The sequence below is a fragment of the Gossypium raimondii genome, chromosome 11 (genome assembly GCF_025698545.1).
Source record: "Gossypium raimondii isolate GPD5lz chromosome 11, ASM2569854v1, whole genome shotgun sequence".
Classification (NCBI taxonomy): domain Eukaryota; kingdom Viridiplantae; phylum Streptophyta; class Magnoliopsida; order Malvales; family Malvaceae; genus Gossypium; species Gossypium raimondii.
The window spans coordinates 7,722,762-7,745,867 of NC_068575.1; the positions used below are offsets into that span (position 1 = coordinate 7,722,762).

The 23,106-nt window shown below is 34.4% G+C and overlaps 1 protein-coding gene across 2 annotated transcripts; it reads right to left on the reverse strand.

Moving 5' to 3' along the window:
* Positions 1–385: 385 nt before the first annotated feature.
* Positions 386–2,196, reverse strand: LOC105761064 (dormancy-associated protein homolog 3). 2 transcript variants are annotated; one of them, XM_012578729.2, is made up of 3 exons: positions 1,971–2,196; positions 1,550–1,708; positions 386–694 (listed from the first exon to the last, which is right to left on the reverse strand). In XM_012578729.2, exons 1-3 carry the CDS (start codon positions 2,083–2,085, stop codon positions 591–593), a joined length of 378 nt encoding a protein of 125 aa, XP_012434183.1. In that variant the 5' UTR covers positions 2,086–2,196; the 3' UTR covers positions 386–590. The 2 variants fall into 2 exon arrangements, with proteins under 2 accessions (XP_012434183.1, XP_012434182.1); XM_012578728.2 differs by having other exon boundaries at positions 386–701; positions 1,971–2,192.
* Positions 2,197–23,106: the final 20,910 nt, after the last annotated feature.

Consider the following 23,106-nt stretch of genomic DNA (forward strand, 5'->3'; position numbering starts at 1 on the left):
ACTATTTTTAGCGAGGAAAATTCTAACAATGCATCATATTTGTCTTGATTCCTTAACACACACACAAGAATGTCCGCTGCAGAGGCTTCCGTGTTTCAAGCACAGCATCGCAGTATTACGTAAATAAGCAGTAACAAACATTTCCATTTTCATATCCCAATCATACAACCAAATTGATCCCACAAAGACAGATTTCAAAAATACCATATTCCACGACATTAATCATCGATAAGCCCCCACCACTTGTCCATAACCCCCATTGCATCCACCACCACCACTCTTATCTGTTCTACCTTTAGCAAACACCGTCACATTCATCACCCACCATTATAACCCTGGCTCCACACACCCACCACTACATAAAATTACAGTTTTAAGATCCATATAAGCAAAAGAGAAACCAACACCGAAATCTTATTCCGACAAACAACGGCCGAACCGTACTATTACAAGCTCTATATACACAAGTACCAGACTACATTCTTGCATACATTACCCCATACTACACTATTAAGTTACACATTTGAAAGACCTAAGCATGCAAACAGTACCAAAACCCATTTGATTTGTCGCCAAATATGGGAGAGGACTCATATCTCACACGTCGTAAGGAGGACAAGGGCTCCTTGGTCCAACCTCGTTAGCCTTCTCGTATGCATCCGATGTGGACCTTCTCCGAAACCGATATGATTCTCTGCCTCCTAACAAACATTCCATCCACATAAGCAACCATACATCTACATATATATATATATATATATATATATATATATACTCTACCATTACTGCATGACTCATGACCCTACAAACAAAATAGTAAACTAAATGCAATTATGATAACAGTAGGGTCGTCTATAACCGTGTAATGCACGAAATCATGAACAACTTCAAAACCCCATTAAATCTAGGCCAAATGGATCCAAATCTTTTAGAAGTAAATATGGGATAATGACATCAAACATCAAAACAAATGTGGCAAATTTGGGGTATATATTTGCTCCACAAAATATAGCCTTGCGTGATGGCTATGGCTTTTAACATCAATATATAGGAATTGATGTGACATTATAACAATTATTATTGTATTATACCCCACAAAGGAAATGAAAGGCCAAAATCACATTATTAATAAATACACCATGAATTATTGAGGAGTTTAAGGAGGTAACCTAAATGGACCAAACTAGGTAGATTCATTTCCCTAAGTGTTAATATGATCCATGCAATGACAATTGTACGTCAACGAGGGCAAGTTTGTCATTTCATAATTCTCGAACAAAATATTCGCTTGCATCCCACCTAACATTCCATTTTCTTTATCCGTTCAGGAAACTTGTGCAAAACTCATAAATTGACATAACTACCCTCCTAGAGTCTACTTATCAGAAAATAAAAATAATTCAAGCTGACGTAACTACCCACCAATACTCCACTTACGAAGATGTTTCTAGACAATCACTCCTCCTTTCGAGAAAGGGGACAATTTTGGAATTTAAGAAATAAATTAGGGATAAATTTGGAAGTTAAAAGAATGAAAAGAAAATATTACCGGAAAAAGGAGATACCGGAGGGGTCGATCCGGCCGGCGAAACCGGAGGCGATCCGCTCTGGTAACCAGGCGGCTTTACGATCATAATACTACGTGTCACTCTCGTCGCTTCCTCCGGCGCTTCATCACCGTACGATCTTAGACTCCCGCCATCAGATTCTGATCATTAGACCGCACCAAATCAAATGAAGTTAAAAAAATAACTATGATACAGAAAAATAATAATAATAATATTCATTCGTAACAGCTTTTCGTTTAATTTATAACCGGTTCCGCTTAACACTTTCAATTTACGTTTTAGTGACAATTAATTCCTTTAAGCGAGGAATTGTTGTTCTATATTTAGTTCCAGTGCGTCGCAGCCACCGTCTACGCAAAATAAAAAGCGTTTGGTGGGGGGGGGAGGAAGGCCTAAGCGTACCCTTGGCAGAGTTAGGCCGGAAAGTGAAAGTGGAGTGCTTTCGGAGCTTGCCAAGGCCATTATCGGGTCGGGGACCCGCAACGGTATCATCCCACAACTGGTCAAGCAGCCCCATATGATCGGAAGACGGACGGGGATCGGCGTATTTTAGCGGATCCGGCGTATCTTAAAAGATCCTTATTCTTAAACAAAGAACTCGATAGCCAGGATAGAGAGACTTCTTAGTAGAGTGACGAACATATTTAACGACGAAATGAAGGTTAAAAGCCGAACAAGTTTAGATAAATATGGACCGTTGATTTAGATCTGAGAAAAGGAAGTGACGTGGCAACTGGATCGAGGAGCACGTAGTTGCGGATAAGATCAGGTAGGACCAAACAACTCGGAGGAGGTCTTAGGCTTCAGGGCTTGTCACGTGACTGAATCGTCTTTGAAAAGGACGAAAAGTCGAAAGTACCCTTAATTTATCCAGTTGAATAGTAAATAGCCTGGGTTTTGAAGAAAATTACGAGGCAGACCTGATTGGATTCTCAGCCGCCTTTTGATATAATATTGTATTTATCAGGACAATAATTAGTGTCTCTTTTATTTTATTAATTAATATGATTACCACACTAATCCGCCATTATTGGACTTGCTTAAAAGGAGAGAGCTCTGTCCCCAATTCAATGTTTAAGGGGAAATTATTCAAACAAATTTAGGTTGAAAATGGGGGATCTCTTTCAAATTCTTCCTCTTTTAAAAGCATTCAAGTCAAATTCTTTCCTTTACTCCACTTTTAAATTTATTTCTTTATGACATATGCCGGAATAAAAATTTTAATATTAAAAGCTTAAATATCTTGAATTTTATTTGTTTTTGAGTTGGTATTTATGATTTTTTTTTAAAATTGATATTTTTTATAACGCGGACAAAACACACGGCGTTATTATATTATGATACACGATAGTGATCGCATCATAATGATGTAATAATTTTATATCTTTAAAGAATATATTAAAATCTAAAAATTATACATAAAAATATATTAAAAATTAAAGAAGAAGAAATTAAGGCTACTCTTTTTTATATGACCTCGTTAAAAGTCTCAGGAAGTGATGATTTTCACGCCTTGTTTTTCCAAAGTCAATGAGAACACCTTGGTACTTCTGTTTGTGGTTGGGTCAAAAACATTTTCGATGGGGTAATTATTGATCCAAGCCTTAGCAAGACTTTAGTTGTTCTTTTACCTAAAGTTCATGCCTCTGACAATTTTTCTCGGTTTAGGCCTATCAATTTGTGTTCTATCTTATATAAATTGGTTATGAAGGTTATTAATTATTTTAAGGAGGTTTTCCCTTATTGCTCAGGAACAAGTGGGGTTCATAGCAGGGCGCAACATTACAGTTAATACCACTATCGCTCAAGAAGTCATCCACTGTATGAAAATCAAGTAGAAGAACAAGAAATGGATGGCTGTAAAGATCGATTTGGAGAAAGCGTATGATCGAGTTCACTAGGATTTTATTAAGGCTTCTCTTAAAGCCACAAGTATTCCTGATCTCCTTATTAATGTTATAATGTCTGTTATCTCTAATTCTACTATGCAGATTTTTTGGAATGGAGTTTCATCCCCAAAATTCTAACCAGTCAAGGGTATTTGTTAGGAGTGTCTGTTATCTTCGTATTTATTTGTTTTGTGTATGGAATGGCTTGCCCACAACATTCACTCAGCGATTCAAGGTGGTCAATGGCAGCCTATCCGCCTTAGTTGTTCAGGTCTAGCTATATCTCATTTGTTTTTTACAGGTGACCTTATCAGTTTTGGGAAAGCAGATGAAAATCAAGGTTGTTGAGTAGAATTCTAAAAGATTTCTATAATTTTTCCAGCCATCAGGTGAATGCAAGGAAATCTAATATTTTATTCTCTAAAAGAGTTAAAGAAAAGATCGAGAAATTCCTTAGTGATATGCTGGGATTCAATAGGGTGCAAAAGCTTGGATCTTACTTGGGTTTACCTCTCCTACATGAGAAAGTGACTAATAGTACCCTGAGGTTCGTTGTTGATCGGGTTCGTAACAAACTGCAAAGTTGAGAGGCTAGAAAATTATCCTTAGCTGGGAGGGCCACTTTGGCCTAGTTAGTTTTGTTAATGATACCAAGCTACTTCACGCAATCGATGAGGATCCCCCAAGGTCTTTATGAGGAGATTGAGCAATTGGTTAAACAGTTCATTTAGAGGGCGACGAAAGGGGAAAAGAAGATGGTGTTGGTCAGCTAGGAGTCAATATGCCAACCAAGATCTCGTGGATGACTCGATTTTAGGTGTTTGGAAGACTAGAATACTTCCTTCTTGATGAAACTTGGTTGCAATGTTGTTTCCAATTCGAATGCTCTATGGGTACGGGTGTTTAAATCGAAGTATAGACTCTCTACTAGTTTACTTGAGTCCTTAACACAAGGGCATTATTCTTTTCTTTGGAGACGTCTTACTAAAGTTATGGTCACTTGTTAGAGGGAATCTTTTATGGTCAATCGGGGATAGGAATTCGATCAATTATTGGTGTGCCATTAGATTCCAACTTATGGTCTTCTAATAAATCACATTTCATCCCATTCGGATATAGATAAAGAGAACTTGCTAAGTGAAATGGTTACAGAGGATGGGCTTTGGGATATTGATTTACTTTGTTTATGGATGTTAGAAGATGTGATTAGGTGCATTATGGGTATTCCTCCACCTCAATTGGAAGCTAGTTTGGATAGGATCACTTGGGTCGAATCCTCAAACAGATCATTTTCAGTCATGAGTGTTTTTTGGAAAATCTAAAAAGATTCTTAGAATCTCAATAATGTCATTTGGAAACTCCCTTAGAAGTTTCAAGGTCATTGGTGGGCTAGATATTTTATTTAGCTCATTCTCAATCAACGTTTACTTACTAATTCAGAGCGTGCAAAAAAGAGGGATTGGGATAGATGGTTCTTATAGTATTTGCGGTAATGAGTATTAACAAAGCTAACTATACTATTTCTTAGTTCTCTTTGACTGAGTATTCTACTTTAGATAAATCTGTTAATATTTTGTTATTATTTCAAATAGGTTGTTACTTATTTAAATAGGTTGTTAAGATTTACTAGATAAGTCAGGATCACATTTGTAATCTGTATATATATATTCCATACTCTATCAAATATAGAAGCAAGCTCTTCACTCCATTCAATTACTTATCTCTTTATGGTAATCAGAGCCTCTCAAACTCACACGAGTTAATTATTTTTTTCTCTTTATTCTTTCACACTCTCTCCTACTCTGAAACAATGGCAGTCACGGTTGTTAACTTTGACAACACTACTCCCTCAACCAATACAGTTATCCAATTCAATCATGCGTCCCAGCTGCCGATCAAATTAATCGGTAGCCAAAATTACTCCACATAGAAAGCTCAAGTCTCCATGTTGATGCACGGCCACAATATCTTTGGCCACCTTGATGGCTCTTTATCTGTCCCACCACCAACGATTACAACCGACAACCACAATGTCATCAATCCAGCGTATCAAAAATGGTTTCAACAAGACCAGCTTGTTCAAAATGCTCTCTTAGCCTCGGTTAAACCAACACTTGCCTCCACCGTAGCCAATGCCCTAACAGCCCACAGAGCCTGGCTTGCCCTTCAAACTGCTTTTGCAAACAAATCACAAACCTGACTTATTACTCTGCAAGATAATATTGCCCGACTCACAAAGGACACTTGTCCTGTTGCTGATTATCTCCATGATATTAGAACCATTTCCAATGAACTTGCCACTGCAAGTGAACCTTTGACTGATGTTCAACTCACGGTTCGCATCCTACAAGGGCTTGGACCAGAATATTTTGCCATCTCTGCTGCCGTTCGCTCTCGATCAACTCCGATCTCATATGAGGAATTGTTTGATCATGAACTCTTCCTTCAAAATGAAGAGAGAAAGAAACCACCAACCGTTGTTGCTGCTGTAACCCAAAACAATTCCAATCAAAGGCCATCCACCCCAAGAAATCAACATTGGCACTCTACATCCAAAAACAATGCTCTATGGCGTCAACAGCGCAACTCGACCACCTCTTCATATGACAAACCTCATTGCAATTTTTGTGAACGTATCGATCACACGGCAAAGGTGTGTCGGTCACAATCTCATAATCATCATCAGGCTCGTGCTAATTATGCTGGCTACACTACTCAATCTGAACAAACATGGGTGGTTGACTCCGGAACAAGTCACCACATGACATCGGATTCTGAAAACTTGGTCCATGCACATGACTACCATGGACCGACTGAGATCACCATGGGCAATGGTAATACCATTCCAATCTCCTATCCAATACTTCAAATCAACAATTTCAACTATCCAATACCCTATGCTCTCATAATATTGCCTATAATCTTATCTCTGTCTCACAATTTTGCCTTGATAACAATACATCAATTGAATTCTTTCCTTTCTCTTTTGTTGTGAAGGATCTGAGTACGGGAGTGCCTCTAATGCAAGGACCGAATAGAGATGGTTTATACGAGTGGCCGCAAAACAATCTGTGTTTGCCCACTCCTAAATGCAATGTGGCGGTGCAAAATTTAGACATGTGGCATCGACGGTTGGGACATCCCAAGCATCGAACTTTACTTCAAATTTTAAATAAGTTTTCAATTCCGTTTTCTACTTCAAAAATTTCATCCGTTTGTAATTCATGTGTTTCGAATAAAATACACAGGCTGTCATTTTCTGAAAATACATTGCCCAGCACCAAACCGCTTCAAACACTTTTTAATGATTTATGGGGTCCTTCCCCAGTCATCTCAATTGATCAAAAGCAATATTATGTTCTTTTTGTTGATCAATACTCCCGCTACATGTGGTTATACACTTTAAAACAAAAGATGAAGTTCAAAACATTTTTAAAACACTTCATCCTCTTTTAGAACGACAATTTGACACCAAAATTTATTCCTTATATACTGATGGCGGTAAAGAGTATCTTGGGTTAATACCGTATATACACACTCATGGCATTCAACATCTAATTTCCCCTCTGTACACACCATAACGAGTAGCCCTTGTTGAAAGACGCCACCGACATGTCATTGAAACCGCAAAGACCCTAATGCACCAAGCCTGTCTACCTAGTACATTTTGGACTTTTGCTTATCAACATGCTGTTTTTCTTATCAATAAAATGTAACACCAACACTAGAAAATAGAACTCCTCATGAAATACTATTCAAGGTTAAACCAAAACTAGACAACCTCAAAACCTTTGGCTACTTGTGTTACCCATGGCTCCGACCCTATGCGAAACATAAACTAGTCACAAAATCCAATCCGTGTGTATTTCTTGGTTTTTCATCCAAGTACTATAGTCACCAATGTTTTGATCCGGTGTCCTCCAAAATTTATCTCTCCCGAGATGTTGTGTTTTATGAAAATGATTTTCCATTTCAAACTATGTATGCCCGTTTCAAATCGAATTTCAAACTTACATCTTAGGAATCAATTGATCAACAACAAGAGGCTAATAATCTCAATCAAAATACAGATCTTAGTGTGCAGGCAGATGATTGTTTCCGGCTACTGTCTCCTATATTCATCGACCAACATCAAGGGTTGCGTCCGTGCTCAGGTATTATTGCATCTCCTGCTGCTCCTATGCCCGACGTTGAACCCAATTCAACCGAAACCACCACCTGCCCCACTTTTCTCCCATTGCTTCGCACTGCAGCTGAAACCAGTACATGTCATATACCTCTCCTAATGCCTCGCAATTGACCAACAAACAGCCCTATCCCAATGCCTAGCACCACCCAACCAAATTGCACACCCACACCCTCGGCTGATCCAGCAAACAATGTAAGCCAGCCTGAACCCACAGCCAACACGCAACCCACCACCAACATGCATCCCATGATGACTAGATCCAAAAATAATATAACAAAGCCAAAACTGTTCGCAGCTTGTACCACCACCAAAATCGAACACATCTTGCCTACAAATTACAGACAAGCCTTGAAACAACCCCATTGGCACAAAGCAATGCTAGCCGAACATGACGCATTAATTAAAAATCAGACATGAGAATAGGTTCCATATGATCCCTCTCAGAATGTGGTTGATTGTAAATGGTTATTTCGGATTAAATATAAGCCTAATGGTACGATTGACAGGTACAAAGCTCGTTTGGTTGCAAAGGGCTTCACCCAACGAGAAGGCCTAGATTATAAAGCAACATTCAGCCCTATAGTCAAACCGGCTACCGTGCGACTTGTGCTCACCATTGCCACTCAAAATTCATGGCCGATTCGTCAGCTTGATGTTAACAATGCTTTCTTACAGGGCACTCTTGATGAAGAAGTATACATGAGACAACCTCCTGGTTTCGTGCATTCCTCGAATCCATCTTATGTCTGCATATTAAAGAAATCAATTTATGGATTGAAACAGGCACCACGGGCGTGGTACACGGAACTCACTCGTTATTTGGTCAGTGTTAGATTTCAGCGTTCAATGTGAGATACGTCTCTCTTTATTTATCAACAATCTGGTTGCATGGTATATCTATTAATCTATGTTGATGACATCATAGTAACGGGCCATGGCACTACAATTGTTGACAAATTCATTTCTGGATTGGCACAACGTTTTTCAATCAAGGATCTTGGTACATTACATTACTTTTTTGGGATTGAGGTAGCCCCATCTCAGGGAAGTTTGTATTTATCTCAGTAAAAATATGTTACAGATTTATTGCATGAGGCTAATATGCAGGACTCTAAGTGTGTCTTGACTCCAATTAGCTCTGACACAATGCTTGTTGCTGTCTCTTCTGATACGATAGTTGATGGCACGGGATATCGTAAACTTGTGGGTAAACTTCAATATCTTGCCTTCACACGACCAGATATAGCCTTTTCTGTAAACAAATTGGCTCAGTTTATGCACTGTCCTGGAGCATCACATTGGAGGGCCCTTAAACGATTTCTTCGGTACCTCAATCGGACATCAAACTATGGATTATGAATAGTCAATGAGAACAATCCACGCCTTTTTGTCTACTCCGATGCAGATTGGGCTGGTGATCCCGTTGATCGTACATCCACAACGGGGTACATTACTTACTTGGGCAGTACACCTATCTTCTGGTCGTCCAAGAAATAACGAGCTGTATCTCGTTCCTCTACAGAGGCTGAATACTGCGCTGTGGCTGCAGCTGTTGCTGAGACTAATTGGCTCACTAATCTGCTACGTGAGCTACGGTATACTCTCTCAACACCACCAGTTATACATACAGATAATGTCGGTGCTACTTATTTGTGCAAAAATCTAGTTTTCCATAGTCGGATGAAGCATATTGCCATCGATTTTCATTTTGTCCGTGACCAAGTTGAGAACAAAAGGATTATAGCTCAGTATCTTCACTCTGCTGATCAGGTGGCTGACTTACTTACTAAACCGCATTCTTGCAAAACCTTTGATCGATTGTTCACCAAGTTGTCGCTTGTCGAGCCAACCATCAACTTGACGGGGCATAAAAAAGCTAAAAATACTATTTCTTAGGCCTCTTTGACTGAGTATTCTACTTTAGATAAATCTGTTAACATTTTGTTATTAATTCAAATAGGTTGTTACTTGTTTAAATAGGTTGTTAAGATTTACTAGATAAGTCAGGATCACATTTGTAATCTGTATATATATATTCCATACTCTATCAAATATAGAAGCAAGCTCTTCACTCCATTCAATTACTTATCTCTTTAAGTATGAAGACATTTTACACGCCATTCGTGGTTGTCCTAATGCTAAGGATACTTGAAAACAGATTATTCCAGCAGTCAAACACAATTCATTTTTTTCAGGTAACTTGCATGATTGGATGATTGCTAATCTTCAAGATCGTCTTAGTTTGCAATTAGATGGGGTTGAATGGCAATGTTTCTTTGGTATGGTAGCTTGGCCTATATTTGGAAAAACAAGAACTTATGTGTTTTCCAAAGTATATCATGGAGTACTGAAGAATTGATTAAAATCTCTTACAATTGGGATAAACAATATACCTCGACATTTAAGGTAAATGCTTCCAACCAGCAAGCTCCAGTATTAGTTCCACCCATGTTTGGGAATTAGATTCAATTAAACTCTAACAGAGTTGTAAAAGATTATTCTAGTTTAGCCTCAGATCGGGGGAATTCTTCGTGATAAATATGGCAGGTGGATTCTTGGATATAATTGGCTTGTAAGCATTTGTTTTGTTTTAGATGCTGAATTGTAGGGCATTTTGGAAGGCTTGGTGATTGCTATTGATAAGGGATTTGAAAGAGTATTTATCATTTTAGACAGTCTAGAGGCAGTACAAGTTGCTCAAGGGAGTGCTACTAAAGTGTTGAACTCCACTTTAGTTAGAAGAATTAATTTATAATTGGCTAAATTGTCGCAAATGGGCGATCCAACACGTTTCCAGATATTATAATAAAGAAGCTGATAGTCTAGCTAAAATGTCTGTTAATAATAACGATGGTACTCAATTTTTTGAAACGCCTCTATAGGGGCTTGGATGTATCTCTGGATAGTTTCATGTTATGATGTTTCATTCACTAAAAAGAAAATTACAAAAATTAAACTAAATTTAAAAAAATAAACAAAAGTTTCTTCATGTTCCCTCTTTTCTCCACCCTTCTTAATCTTCTCTTCACCAAATTGTTGTTATTGCCGCCTTAAATAGGCAAGTAGTGTAATTTCTAATGATTTCATTAAATTGTAAAGTAATTTTTCCAATTTGACAATAAAATAAAAGATTGGGATCAAATAAATTTTAAAAAGTAAGGATCAAATTGATAAAAATTCATGATTAAATTTATGATTATGTCTAATTTTTAAGCAAAACTAATGAAAAATTGAAAATGAACAATTCAAAAATAAAACATCGATTTTAAATAAATAAAATAGGAAAATGAAATTCCTACAAATAAACTCTCTTCAGAATTGAACCAAAATTAGCTTTAAATTCAATTCAAGTAATTCATTTTATTGGGCTCGGCTTCCATTTGCATGGATTTTTTTTTTAATTGAGAGATGGTATATATGATACTGCTAAAACATGGAAGAGTTGAAATCTTAGATCAAAACACTATGTATGGATGGTATGAACTACCTAAACAATAATTCTTGAACAGCAAACAACTAGAGTTATTACTCACTACATCAAAAAATTTCCATTAATGAAAGATGTAAATCCATTGGAAAATAAAAAAATACGTATGTCGGACGAAATGGTTGTTACTATCTGCTCCAATAATGAATCATTGGTTTAACTGAATAACTAAATAAAATAGATAGATATTTCTATTCGTCTAAGGTCGATGGATCTTTTCAACTGGAGGATCCTCTATATGGATAATATATGGATAATACAAATTCTTGTTTACCATGCCTAATTCTATTCTAATTGTTTTGTTTCGAAACAAAGATATCCACGAGGTAGTTCGCCCTATTCAGATATTCACAATCGAGAAGTACTAGATTATCCTTCAGATAGGTCCTGAAATGAGAAGGAAAGTTGGAATGCCATCAGGCTTCTATTATTGAATTCACCCGAGCTGATAATACCCATTTTTGGAACGTCCAGTGCCAAAGTCACGGAATGGGTAAGTCACCAATGTAACACCCCTAACTCCTCTCTGTCGTTAGATTAGGGTTATGGAGCATTACCATGCAAATCCGAACAATTAATATCAAAACATATCAATAATGTCATTTAACAAAAATTACCTAAAACTCATTACAACCCTAGCATACATGTACATTTAGGCCTTAAATCAAGCCTTCGAGGCCCTAAAATCAGTTTCGAAACGACCTAGGACTAAATTTAAACAAATTAGAAAATTTGGGAAAAAGTTGAAAATTTTGAAAACATGGGTCACACGGCCATGTGGTCAGGCCGTGTGACAACCGAACAAAGGGACACACGGCTATGTCTCAACTCATGTCTTAAACTATGTAACTCACTAAGTTAGGTCACACGACTGTGTCGAAGGCCGTGTAACTCACTAACTTGATACACACGGTCGTGACTTAGGCCGCGTGAAACTTACACCAAAAATAACAAGTGACACACAGCTGTGTAGCTAGGTCGTGTGTGTCACACAACCGTATAGCTAGGTCATGTGTGTCACACGAGCATGTGACAGCCCAAGTCTCAGGCCGTGTGCTCCATAATTTGACCCTAAAAACAAGTCATTTCAAAACCAAAACATACCCAATCATCCACTCTATTTGTGCATACATTCAATAGACTTAAACATCTTTCAAACACATCTAAACATACCAATTCAAACAATCTATTTCATCTAACCAATATGTCATTCAAAGGCATCACATTTATTGTAATACCCCGAAAATTTCTACAGTAAAGTAAGATAATATCTCTGATATAGTAAAATAAGGAAATAAAGTGCTAAAAAGGGGTAATTTTGAGTTATGGCAATATTGGGAAGTAAATTATAACATATTAATTCAAGAAAGGATTAAATCGCAAAACTGAGAAAAGTTTTATTACCCAAGAGTAAATATTTAAAAGTTGAGGGGTTAAAGTGTAAATATGAAAAAGTTGAAGGACCAATGGTGTAAATATTTTAAGGGTGGAATAAACTAGAAACTAAGAAAAATGGATGGATTAGGACCAAATTGAAAAAGGTGAAGAAGTTTGAGGGACTAAATCACAATTTTACCAAATTAAGTGATGACTCAAGGATGGAATTTTAAAAGATCGTAAAGGGCAAAATGGTCAATTAGAAGAGAGAGAAATCTAGAAGATAATGATGATGTTGGAGATATTTTAGATTAATAAATAAATAAATATTAGTTTATTAATATTTAATTTAATTTTTTTTAAATGATAATATTTTATTATTAATTTATTTAGTATATATATATGTGGAAAGAAGGATGAAAAGTAGCCATCCCCACCATTTTTGCATGCATTAACGTGAGAAGAAGAGGGGAAGAAAGAAAGCTTTGCTTTCTTTACAATTTGGTCCTTTCACCAAAAATCCACCATTTTTACTTAGAAATCAAAGAAATTTCCATTGCCACCAAGAGAGAAAATTGACAAAGAGACTATGGGGAGCTAGAATATCAAGTTAGATTCAAGAAATAGAGGCTGGAGGAGAGAGAAAATCAAGTTAAAGATTGAAGTCAATTGAGCAAGGTAAGAACATCATGATTTCAATATATTTTTGAGTTTGATATTATTGAAAAAGTGTGAGATTGATGTTAATGTAGGGTTTTATTATATAAAGTTAATGTTCTTGATATGTTAGTGAAGAGAAAATAAGAGAAAGTGTTGAGAAATAGTGTAAAAAGAAAAAGAAAATAAGAGTGTTATAGACTTAGTAATTAATATTCTGCACTAAAGCAGTTTTGGACAGCAGCAGTAGGTTAACTTTGAAAAATCACCATAAATTGTGGAAATCGAATTATAGGATGAATAAAATATGAAATTAAATATTATTGAGTCTAGTTTCACATAGAAGAAACAGTGTAAGCAATGAAATTATAAATTATGAGATATAATAGGTTATGTGAGATAAGGTCAGAATGATTTCGAGTTCCCCTGTTCTGACTTTGGAAAATCATTAAAAGTTGTAAAAAAATAATTATGGGATAAAATTTATATTCTTAGAACATTTGATGAGTATATTTTCAAAGAAAACAAATGGAAACATCATCCAAATTCTGTACAATTAGATAATTCATTTTTAGTGAAAAGTGGTCGGAACTGTCAGACAGTGAAACAGTGGAAATTTTAAAGAATAAAATGTACCATTTGGATGAACCAAAAATTCTGAAAATTTTATGGAAAGAAGATATATGAGTCTAGTTTCAGGAAAAATTAACAGATCTTAATTTGGATTTCTTTAGCTCAAGATACAAATAATTTAGTAACTATGACTCAAATGGACAGCTTTGAATAAATTTACAAGAAAATAGTGAAAATTATAGACAATATTACTTATAAGCATGTTATATAAATTAAGGATGTGGAATGGAGAGGAGGAGGAGGAAAATAAATGTATGAATATTATGCTATCATGGATTTGCATTACAAATGGTTAATTTGCATGATTTGGGTTTGAGGACTAAATTGAATAAAAGTAAAACTTTAGGGGCAATTTTGGAAAAATGTCAAAAATGACCAATTTTCATGAAATGAATTGTTTTATTAAAATGAAAAATTAATTTAGATCAAGATCGGGTAGAAAATCGAGAAAATGGAAAATTACCAGAATGCTCTTGTATTTTAGTATTTTTACAATTTAGCCCGGTAAGTTCGTGTAATTTGAATTATATGCTTAAATGCTTGAAATATATTTTTATCGATGTGAATATGATTTGGATGTTTATTGTATGATAATTGATGAAGTATTGATATTCTTGATGAAAACCGAAAATAAATCCCGGTTGAATGAAAGGAAAATTCGATGGATCTCTGAAAAGGAATTGACGGTAAAAAGGATCTAGCCCGGACGGGTGATCCTATCCTGATATAGCCCTCCCGAAGAATATGTGTGAAAAAGATCTAGCCCGGACGGGTGATCTTGATATAGCCCTCCCGAAGAATATGTGGAAAATGGATTTAGCCCGACGGTAATCCAATTAGGTCTCAATTTAGCTTTGACTGTAATTGGATCCAAGCTCATTAGAGTAATTGTCGTTGCAGGATTTAGCTGGGCTGGTAATCCCGACAATACTCTATGAGTTTATATTACTGAGGATTTAGCTCAGTCTTGTAATCCCACTGTAAGGATGAGGTTCATGGAGTGTGCTATCTTGCGGGATTTAGCTCGGACCGTAATCCCACTGTAAGGATGAGGTTTATGGAGTGTGCTCTCTGAAATGGAAATGTCGCACATGAATATGAATTGACAGACCGAATTGTACACTAAAAGTGTACTCTAAACTCCATCAATTTCGAGAAATTCAACGGGATAAATATGGAAAATAATAAGGGTATTAGAAAATATGGAATTGAATTATTATTGGTATTGATCTGAAATAAATGTAACCATTGATATTTAAATGATATAACGGGTAAAGTTTTGAAGTGAGATAACATGAATTTGAAATGAACTATTACTGGTATGTACAAAATTCATGAAAATGATGGTACATGAAATATCGAAATAATGAAATGGAAATGAAGCATTAAATTGCATGCGTATGTATCGGGTTTCGTAGGCCCTAATTATTATGATCATAATATTTTGAGGATATATTATGAAAAATTATAAAAGCATGTTAATAATTTTGAAAATTTTAATTTAGATGAAATTTATAACTCGGTTAAATACGTTTACAAGCGTATGGGTTCTGGTAATGTCTCGTACCCTATTTCGGTGTTGACTACGGGTAAGGGGTGTTACATTTATACCAAAACAAAACAATATAACCACATTTCAAGTACAAAAACCTAGTTCCTTTAACTACCAAATGACATCAATTATAACCATTCACAACTCACCACACACATGCCAAAAGGACCATATATTGCAAGTACTTAAAAGTTGCCAAAAGATTTAAACTTGTCAAGGCATTAAAAGTCCATTATATAAGACTTAAACTCCAAAAGCCTATTCATACCAATTTGATCATTAACACATTCAAAAACTACCATTATAAAGAGGTCCTCTACATGTCATTTATAACATTAGTCAAAATAACTCAAAAACTACCGAAGTGATTGTTGGATAGTATGATAGATCTCCGACAAGCTTCCAACCGGTCGAGCTTCTGATAATCTACGAAATAAAGGAAAGTAACTATGTAAGCAACTAGTGCTTAGTAAGCTCATATAAACTCAAGCATAACTTACCATTCTTAAGCACAATTTATAGAATAAGCATAACATCATTACCAAGATCATAAGCTTAGTAAAATCCTATATAAGTACCATCAAACTCACAAGTTAGTAATATTATAAATGAAACATATAAGTTTAACCATAACATAAGTAGATTTTCATGTACACATCATTTATCACATTAACCTTTCTATAAGATCATGAACCAATATCCAATTGTATACATACCATGTCATTTCCTTTAATTACCTATTGAACCATCTAGAATTACATTGGATACTCATGAATTGCTCACACATAGTGTGCATTTCCATATAACCATAACATTTCCTTTTCAATAGTGCTCACACGAGCTATGAAATGTGTCTGCTCACACGAGCTGTGGGTTAGAATATTAGCTATACGATGTTGCTCACACGAGTTGTGGAGAATCCATAACAAATGCAGGACCTCAGCTATCGGTAGGACATTCAAGACCATCACCCGAAACATGAAATCCCTAATGACATGTCATTCGTATCCTAAAAATTCTTAATATTCAAACGGGATCATTTGTCCGTCAATTACTCAAATTATTGATATATATACATGTTCAAACCAATTTGTAACTAACATAATATAACAAATAATCAATCAAATTACATTTAGTAATATTATAATTCATACGAACTTACCTCGACAATTATGGTTGCAACAACCGAATTGAAGTCTAATCCCAAGCTTTGGCTTTTCCTCGATTTAAGTCCAGTTGTTATTTATCTTGATCATCTAATGAAACCAAAGCTAGCTAAAACTTTTCTCCTTTCTAATGGTGATTCAGTTTTGAAAAACAAAATGGGGAAGATGATAGTGAGTTTTACCTTTTGTTTTATTAACATTTTAACTTAATTATCAAATTATCAAATTAACCTTTTAAAATTATTAAAATTTCATTAAACCCTACCCATAATCATCCAATAACCATTAATATGGTATATTTACCAATTAAGTCCATTAATTTACCTTTCTATAACCATTAAACCTTTTGACTAATAGAAACCCACTTTTGCAACCTTTACGATTTAGTCTTTTTAATTAATTAACCATTTAAACCTTAAAATTTCTTAATGAAAATTTTATACTACCTTAAATTAACCCTATAGACATTAAATAAACATTAAAATATTTATTCATTCGTCGAAATTGTGGTCTCAAAACCACTATTTTCAACACCACTAAAATTAGGTTGTTACAACCAATCTTTAAAATGGACTATGTAATGTACTTTATCCGCTGGGTTACAGGGGTATTTTACCAAAGGTTTATATTGTATCAATATACCCTTGTCTGTGTGATTCCTGTTGAAGCATATATTCGGGGTGGATGCAGGGCGAACGATGTCAAAGCGGACTCCCCCATTCATTAGATAAAGAAGATCACCAAGATCTCGTGACCCGCTACCAAACTTATTCCAATTCAATGGGCATTCTCAATATTATGCATTGAAGAGGACTCGATCCTCTACGCTCTTTAGCACGAGATTTCGAGTCTCGTGTGTCTACCATTTCACCACCAAGGCATCTTGAAAGTGAATCATATTCCATGAATATGATATCTATCTAGTGTAATGTATGGAATATATGACAATGGTAGAGTATTGGAGTATTTCTATTGATTGATCATGTCATATAGGCCCAAGTCAGACATCCAATTGCTTCGATTTGAAGTATCCGGAGGATGTCTATATTAAATTATATTAAATATATATATTATATTAAAAAATGGACAATTAAACCTATTTATTTCTTGATTCAATAGAAGAAAAAAAATAAAAGAGGTGAATAGGGTCCCAATTAATGAAAGATATGTAAAAAGAATGCCCAATTACGCCCATTCCTAATCCTAAATGGAATGTAACGACGTAGGGATTCATATGTAAACATAGTATTTATTTAGATACGCTCGAATGACCCCTTCTCATAATGAGAATGTATATAGCCTTATTTTGGTCTGGTCCGCTATGGAATGAACTTATAATCATGGAATTGACTCGATCATCAAATTATAGATTATAAGTTCATAACCCCAGCCCATTTCCATTTTGGACGGAATAGATCTACTAATTCTTTGATTCTAGTTAGTAAAGAGGGACCTTGAACTAAGAAATAGATTCTAGAAGCTAACTAGAAGTTAAACTAAAAAAGGGTATCCTGAGCAATTGCAATAATCGAGCTCATTGATATTTCTAGTATAGTAGATGCTATCACACATACAATCATACTCAATTCTATGGAATTAGTTGGTCTTAAAGGGGATCTTCTATAATTTCGCACATGAAGGGTTCTTTCTTGGTTTCGTCTAGTCATTAATAACTTCATAATTTTTAGATAATAGTAGATAGAAACAATGCTCGTAAAAAGTCCTATTGAAACCAAGAAATATAGGTCTGCCAGCCATAAAATAAATAATAAAGAGAATAAAAAGAAAGAGGAAAATAAAACGTATTTTTATTGATCAATGATAATGTTTATAAAACTTCTCCAAAATCTATATTTATAAACATAAGAGGTATACACTGTATAAAACTCTACTTCTAATGACTAAGAATCATAAAGTACATCAAACTTAACTTGATATTAAAGGACATCCACTTAATGATAAAATGTTTATAACACCTTCCCTTAGATGTCTATTGGTAGATAATGTGCCTTTTAAAATCTTACTAAAATAAAAACCCTGTGGGAAAAATTCTCCTAGTGAAGGAAAAAGAGTATACACATCTATAATAAGCATAACATGATGCCTCATGAAAAACCTTACTAGAAAAACCCAGTGAAACAAAACCTTGGTTAAGGGAAAAAGAGTACAACTCGTATTTACTCTCACTCATGACAACATCATATTCTACGTATTCCAATATTGAATACTAGCTTTTCAAATAATCACTTAAATAGATTTGATATTCTTCTGGAAGTCATGAGTAAAGAAGAATTTTTAGGAAATATATTATGATCTCTTCAGGAGTTTCAACAATAATTATAACAAACATTTTGATCATGATCCTTCTATACATGTGCATGTTAAATAATTTTATAATTTTCCTTCGACTATTATTCACTGGGTTGAATTTACCATATATGTTTAAATTAAATTAATTCATATTTTCTCAAGAATTTTTATATGTTTTCAGCATTCTAAATCATTCAAGGATTTTATTATAAACTTCACTATGTAGTGATTTATATAAATGTTGTAACAACAATCATTAGACGCATGTCAAATCTTTCACAAACTACCATATTAATAAGATATCTAAAGGTCATTGCATACGTCACAATAAAATACCTTTTAATAATCATTGTCAGACTTTAGCGAAAAACTTCATTTTTCTTATTTCATTTTCACAAACTACTCATTTGTACCCACATTAACTCTATACCTTTAGACATTTGAATTACTAGTCTAGAAACTTCACGAATTTAGTTCTACTTGAATTACGTCTTTTATGTTGGTCAATCTATTTCATGTTTATAATTTTCAACAAATTTCTTCAAGATTCTCATTTTCTTTCATTATTTTAATAATAAAATTGCACAAAATTGTTGTTGAAAACTTTTCATTTTGTTGTTTCATAATTTCTCGTATTGACATAACTTATCAAGATCTCTTTGTTTTCATTATTTCCATCGTCAATTTTATGCACCTAAATCTCTTCTAGAGTTTTAATAATTATTTATGTCTTGGGTCTCTTCTAGAGCAACAGTCTTGATTATATGACTATCTTGATTTATTTTCTTTTAAGAGAATTTTCATATTTGGAACTAGTCAATCTACCATGCTTTAGGCATGCAACAATTTCATTTATTCTAACAAGGTTATCCTAATAGAGCTTCTAAACATCAACTGATATATAACACTTGGTTATTCTCATTAGGTCAGTAAATACATCTGGCGCTTAACTTATAATTTAGTAAATTATCTTTTGAACTTCGGTTCAAATTACTTTTATGAGGATTTAGATAATGATAATTCATTTCAAGTAATTTATTTTATCCAACAATTATTTCTCTCCCTTAATTTTGGGAAAATTATCAAATCAAATGGTAATCACAAATCATGTTATAATTGAATCTCCAATTTATTCAACACATTAATAAATTCTTGCATTCAATATAACACAATATAACACAATTAATAAATTATCCAATTTATTATACTTGCATTCACTTCACGGAATGTGATTCAATATGATGGCCTTCTACACGTGTAAATAAATTCTTTTATTTAAAGAAACTATATACCACAAATACTCGTGTTTGAATTTAAAATAGTAAAAAATTAACATAATATCAATGTCATTAAGAGCCCTAACTTTGAAGGATAGCAAATGAAATAAAATTTGAATAATATAGAATAATTAGAAACTTTAAGGATCACACGTAACTAATCAGATAAACAAATGACCAATGTAATACACTCTACCCGGCTCGAATCACCAGATCCGAATATCAGATGTTACAGCTCAAAACACTTAATAGAAAATTTATACAATAGGTGTAAACTATTTCTAAACATACTTCATATTATTTTTGTACTATTCTTTAATATAAAAGAGAATATCAAATAATTACATTAAAGTATTAAACAGTGTACAATGTTACAATATAAAACTTTATTAAAGATAGACTCTTTATGGCGTAGGGTACTATAGCCATACTCCTTTGATGTCCTCTGTATACATAATATCCCAACTTGCTGCTACCCTGGCTTGTTCCCTCCTGGTGTACTCATTCTTATAGCAAAACCTGAGACAAGGACAAACACTTGTAAGTTCACGCAAACTTAGTGAGTTTAACCCAAATTACCTTGAAACCTTCCCAGTTGAACATCTTATCTTGAATATTTGGGATTCCCTCTTTGTCCTTGGCGAATACTTTCCTGTTCAGTGTATACATATTCATCAACTTCCTTACTTGACTAATCTATTCACAAATCATTTTTCGGGTTGATTCTAGATTATTAACCAATACAAATCTCATTTCATTCTCAACAAATGTACCTTTTCAAAAAAATATTCATACAAAACCTACCATCAATGAAATCCCCTTCAAATAGACATAGAATACATTTTCCCTAGGATGGATACTCAAAAACACTTCTCTTGGCGGATAGTAAACTAACGGATCTTTTAAGTTGAACTTCATACTAATCTTAATTCTGGAAGATTCTTACTAATTTTGGTAGTTATCAAATTACCAATCAAATCATATCTTGAATCAACCCTAAATCATAACTTATACTGATAATGAAACGTTCCAGATCATCTAGAAAAATTCTAGACGACTATGTTACATAATACGAGAAAGCCCAATTTGACAAACGACTTAGATTCTATATGGCCCCTAAACGAGACATGAAAACCATTCAAATATGACAAATATCAGATAACTTAGATTTCATCCCTACATAGCGTAGACAAACTCAGTCCATTGAATAATTAGACCTTTCATAAATACAAATACGCCAATATCATGTATTGACAGACTACTATAGTGGATTCTTTATTTAGAAATACAAATGCATATTCTCTTTCAAGAAACACCCCCTTAAAGCTCATACAATTATATCCCAAGACTAAACAAACCAAGTTAACTTCAAACTTATCAAATTATTATCATAAAATTAGCTATCAAAGAAGTCTCAGAACTTACCACAAAGGCAGTTAACCAAATTCTGCCACGCAGACATCACCTAATACGCCATATAGACGTTACAGGATTCACCATAAAGTCAATACAAAATACGCCACTAAGTTTTAGCAGATCACACCACACAAGCATCACACAGAATTACGTGCTTGTTGTCCTGACGGACTTTCTCAAAAGGTGTCACGGGTTTCTCCTTTATGGTCTTATACATATCTTCATATCATAATCTGCCAGTCTAGTCTATCTTTCATTGGAGGCATCACCATGAATGTGTTTATAGACATACAATGCCATGGGTCTCAGCCACATGGTCTTACATAATTCATTCTCATGTTGTGATTTGTCAGTCTGGTTTACATTTCACCAAAGGCTACACCATGAGTGTACTTATTATCAACGTGATTTGCTTGTCCAATAGCAATGTACCTAACCTACCAGAGGCATCACAAATGAATGATATATTCACTTAACATCAATTATACTTACCCAGATTCATTCATTCACTTGACTAATTCATACTTTTCTATACTTGCTTTTACATGTGTACATATCATACGTTATCTTATTCATACAACAACTCATATAACTCATTTATAAACATGAAAAGTTTTTTATGATATGTCACGTATACATGTTTTCACCAGTTATCTGTGGCAACATCTACATAAAATTTTCCATTATAAAATACTACTCATGAGTCAAGATAAAGACTCACCTGAAACTCACTTTTACCACAACTTAAAGCTCTAAACCCGAACGTCTTTCATGAACTAACAACAACAACTGCTTAAAAAATATGGAACCACTATTAAAACTCATTTATATATACATTATATATATACATCCAACACCTCTTAATGGACCTAGACAAGTGTCAAATGCATACAGAAGTTGTCTCCTTAATGTCCTATAAAAATTAGAGAAAATTTGATGTCAATGTTATTTGACTGGTCAAACCATTCAATTGATCGTCAACCAGTTATTGATGGGCGCTGAAACTACCAAATAAAAATTCTTACGATAAAATAACTCTAAACAGTAGTACAAAGTAGTAAGGTCGAATCCACAAGGATTGGTTATTGTTATCTAATTTTATTTTTTTCTTGTGAACAAGATTTCTGTTGTGGCAATGGTCGTACCAACGATTCAAAACAAACTTGCTGAAAAATAAATAAATAAAATAAATTAGGGGAGTTGAAAATGTTTAGAAATTAAATAAGTGAGATAGCATAAATAAACAATTATATTAATCGAAAATAAAATTAAATAAGAAAGTGGATTTGAATTTTGTAAACAGAAATATAAAGCCTTAGCCTTAGACTCAGTGAATTTCGGTTTTCGAATTGATCCTCCAAAATAGATTTTCTCTTCCAAACCATAAGTTGGTTATAGCGATCAAGAACGTCCTAACCGCCAATTCTTCCTTTCGTAGCTGATTTCGATATGACCTGCAAATCAACCCTTACCGTTTGTCTAACTGCGATACACGCATTCACAATTCAAGACCCCAACAGCCTTGCATTTTGAAGAACCCAATTCAGATTAACAGCCTCAATTGTGTGGGGCGTTTAAATTTGAT